Genomic DNA, 1,269 nt, shown 5'->3' on the forward strand with positions numbered 1-1,269 from the left:
GAGTGGCTGGGCAAGCCCAAGACGGTGCGCGACACGCTGCTGGCCCTGCACCAGCACGGCCACGCCGCCGCGCCCTTCGACGGCAAGTTCAAGAAGGAGCCCGGCCTGGGCGGCCGCCTGCTGCCCTACGACACCAACGGCGCCGGCGCCAAGGCCGGTGAGTGCGGGGCCCCGGGGCACGCGGCTTGTATCTGCACCCCCGTCTGTCTGTGTGTGGGTACACCCCCCATCTGTGTGTGGACACCCGCCTTGTGTATAGACATACATGTACATACCCATTCGCACACATCTGTGTGCCCTTCACACGCGTGCACACACATATACCCAGTATGTAACATTCCATACACCTTGGGAGATGTGTGTGTTACATTCACACGCACACACAGGTAGACCTAGCATATAACACCCCCCTACACACACACACACACACACACACACGTTATGTATACACCCCCCATATATGTATATGTCCACACATACATTTACACACACACGTCTTAACAACACACACTCCATACACGTTGGGAGGTGCGTGTATATTACACACACACAGAGGTAGAACCAGCATAAACCCCCCGGTACATGTTGGTTGTGTGTACACACATGTTGGGGGGGGTGTAATATATAACCCCCTCCTTGGGGAGAGAGAAGACAGCACCTGATGAAGTGAGCTTCATAAGCAGCCAACAGCAATTATCTGCTTGCTTGTTATCTGTCTATACCTAGGTAATAAGCAACCAGCTGCAGTTTTCTGGTTGCTTATTATCTAGATATATATCTAGATAGGTAATACCAAAGTGTGCGTATATATGTGCATATATGTGTGTTTGTGTGTGTGTATATATGTATGTGTATGTATATATATAATTAGCACCAGCTTAGCTAGGTATACCTACTTTGCTTACTCTGTACATTAAAAATCTGCCCTGCCTCGGAAGAGAAAACACCCCCTTTGCAAATGGAGAGGGAGAGTTGCAAAACTGCAACTCCTGCACCCGGACTTCCTGGTGCTCAGTGCAGCACTGCTGCAACGTGTCATTGTGCTGAAGCAGCATAACACAGCACTATGAGTCAGGTCAGGGTGACAGACACTGATGAGGGCTTTCCTCCTCCCGGCTGGTCTTGCCATGGGTGCTGATGCATGCGGGAAAGGCACCAATCACCTTTAGCCTGCGAGCAGACATTATTTTTTTTCCTGAACTGAATCAACAGCTGCCATGTGTTGCAGATCATGTTCTCTCTCTCTCTTTTTTTTTTTTTTTGGCTGAG

General features: G+C 50.0%; 1 protein-coding gene across 1 annotated transcript in view; it reads left to right on the forward strand.

The window, feature by feature from the left end:
- The window catches only part of IRF2BP2 (interferon regulatory factor 2 binding protein 2), a 4,694-nt gene that overhangs the window by 1,909 nt on the left and 1,516 nt on the right, over nucleotides 1-1,269 (forward strand). The window contains exon 3 of the mRNA XM_019526724.1: nucleotides 4-157. Within this exon, the coding sequence (XP_019382269.1) occupies nucleotides 4-157 (154 nt within the window). The remainder of the gene's footprint in view (nucleotides 1-3; nucleotides 158-1,269) is intronic.

This window comes from Gavialis gangeticus, unplaced genomic scaffold, assembly GCF_001723915.1.
Source record: "Gavialis gangeticus isolate Ggan-Ray unplaced genomic scaffold, GavGan_comp1, whole genome shotgun sequence".
Classification (NCBI taxonomy): domain Eukaryota; kingdom Metazoa; phylum Chordata; order Crocodylia; family Gavialidae; genus Gavialis; species Gavialis gangeticus.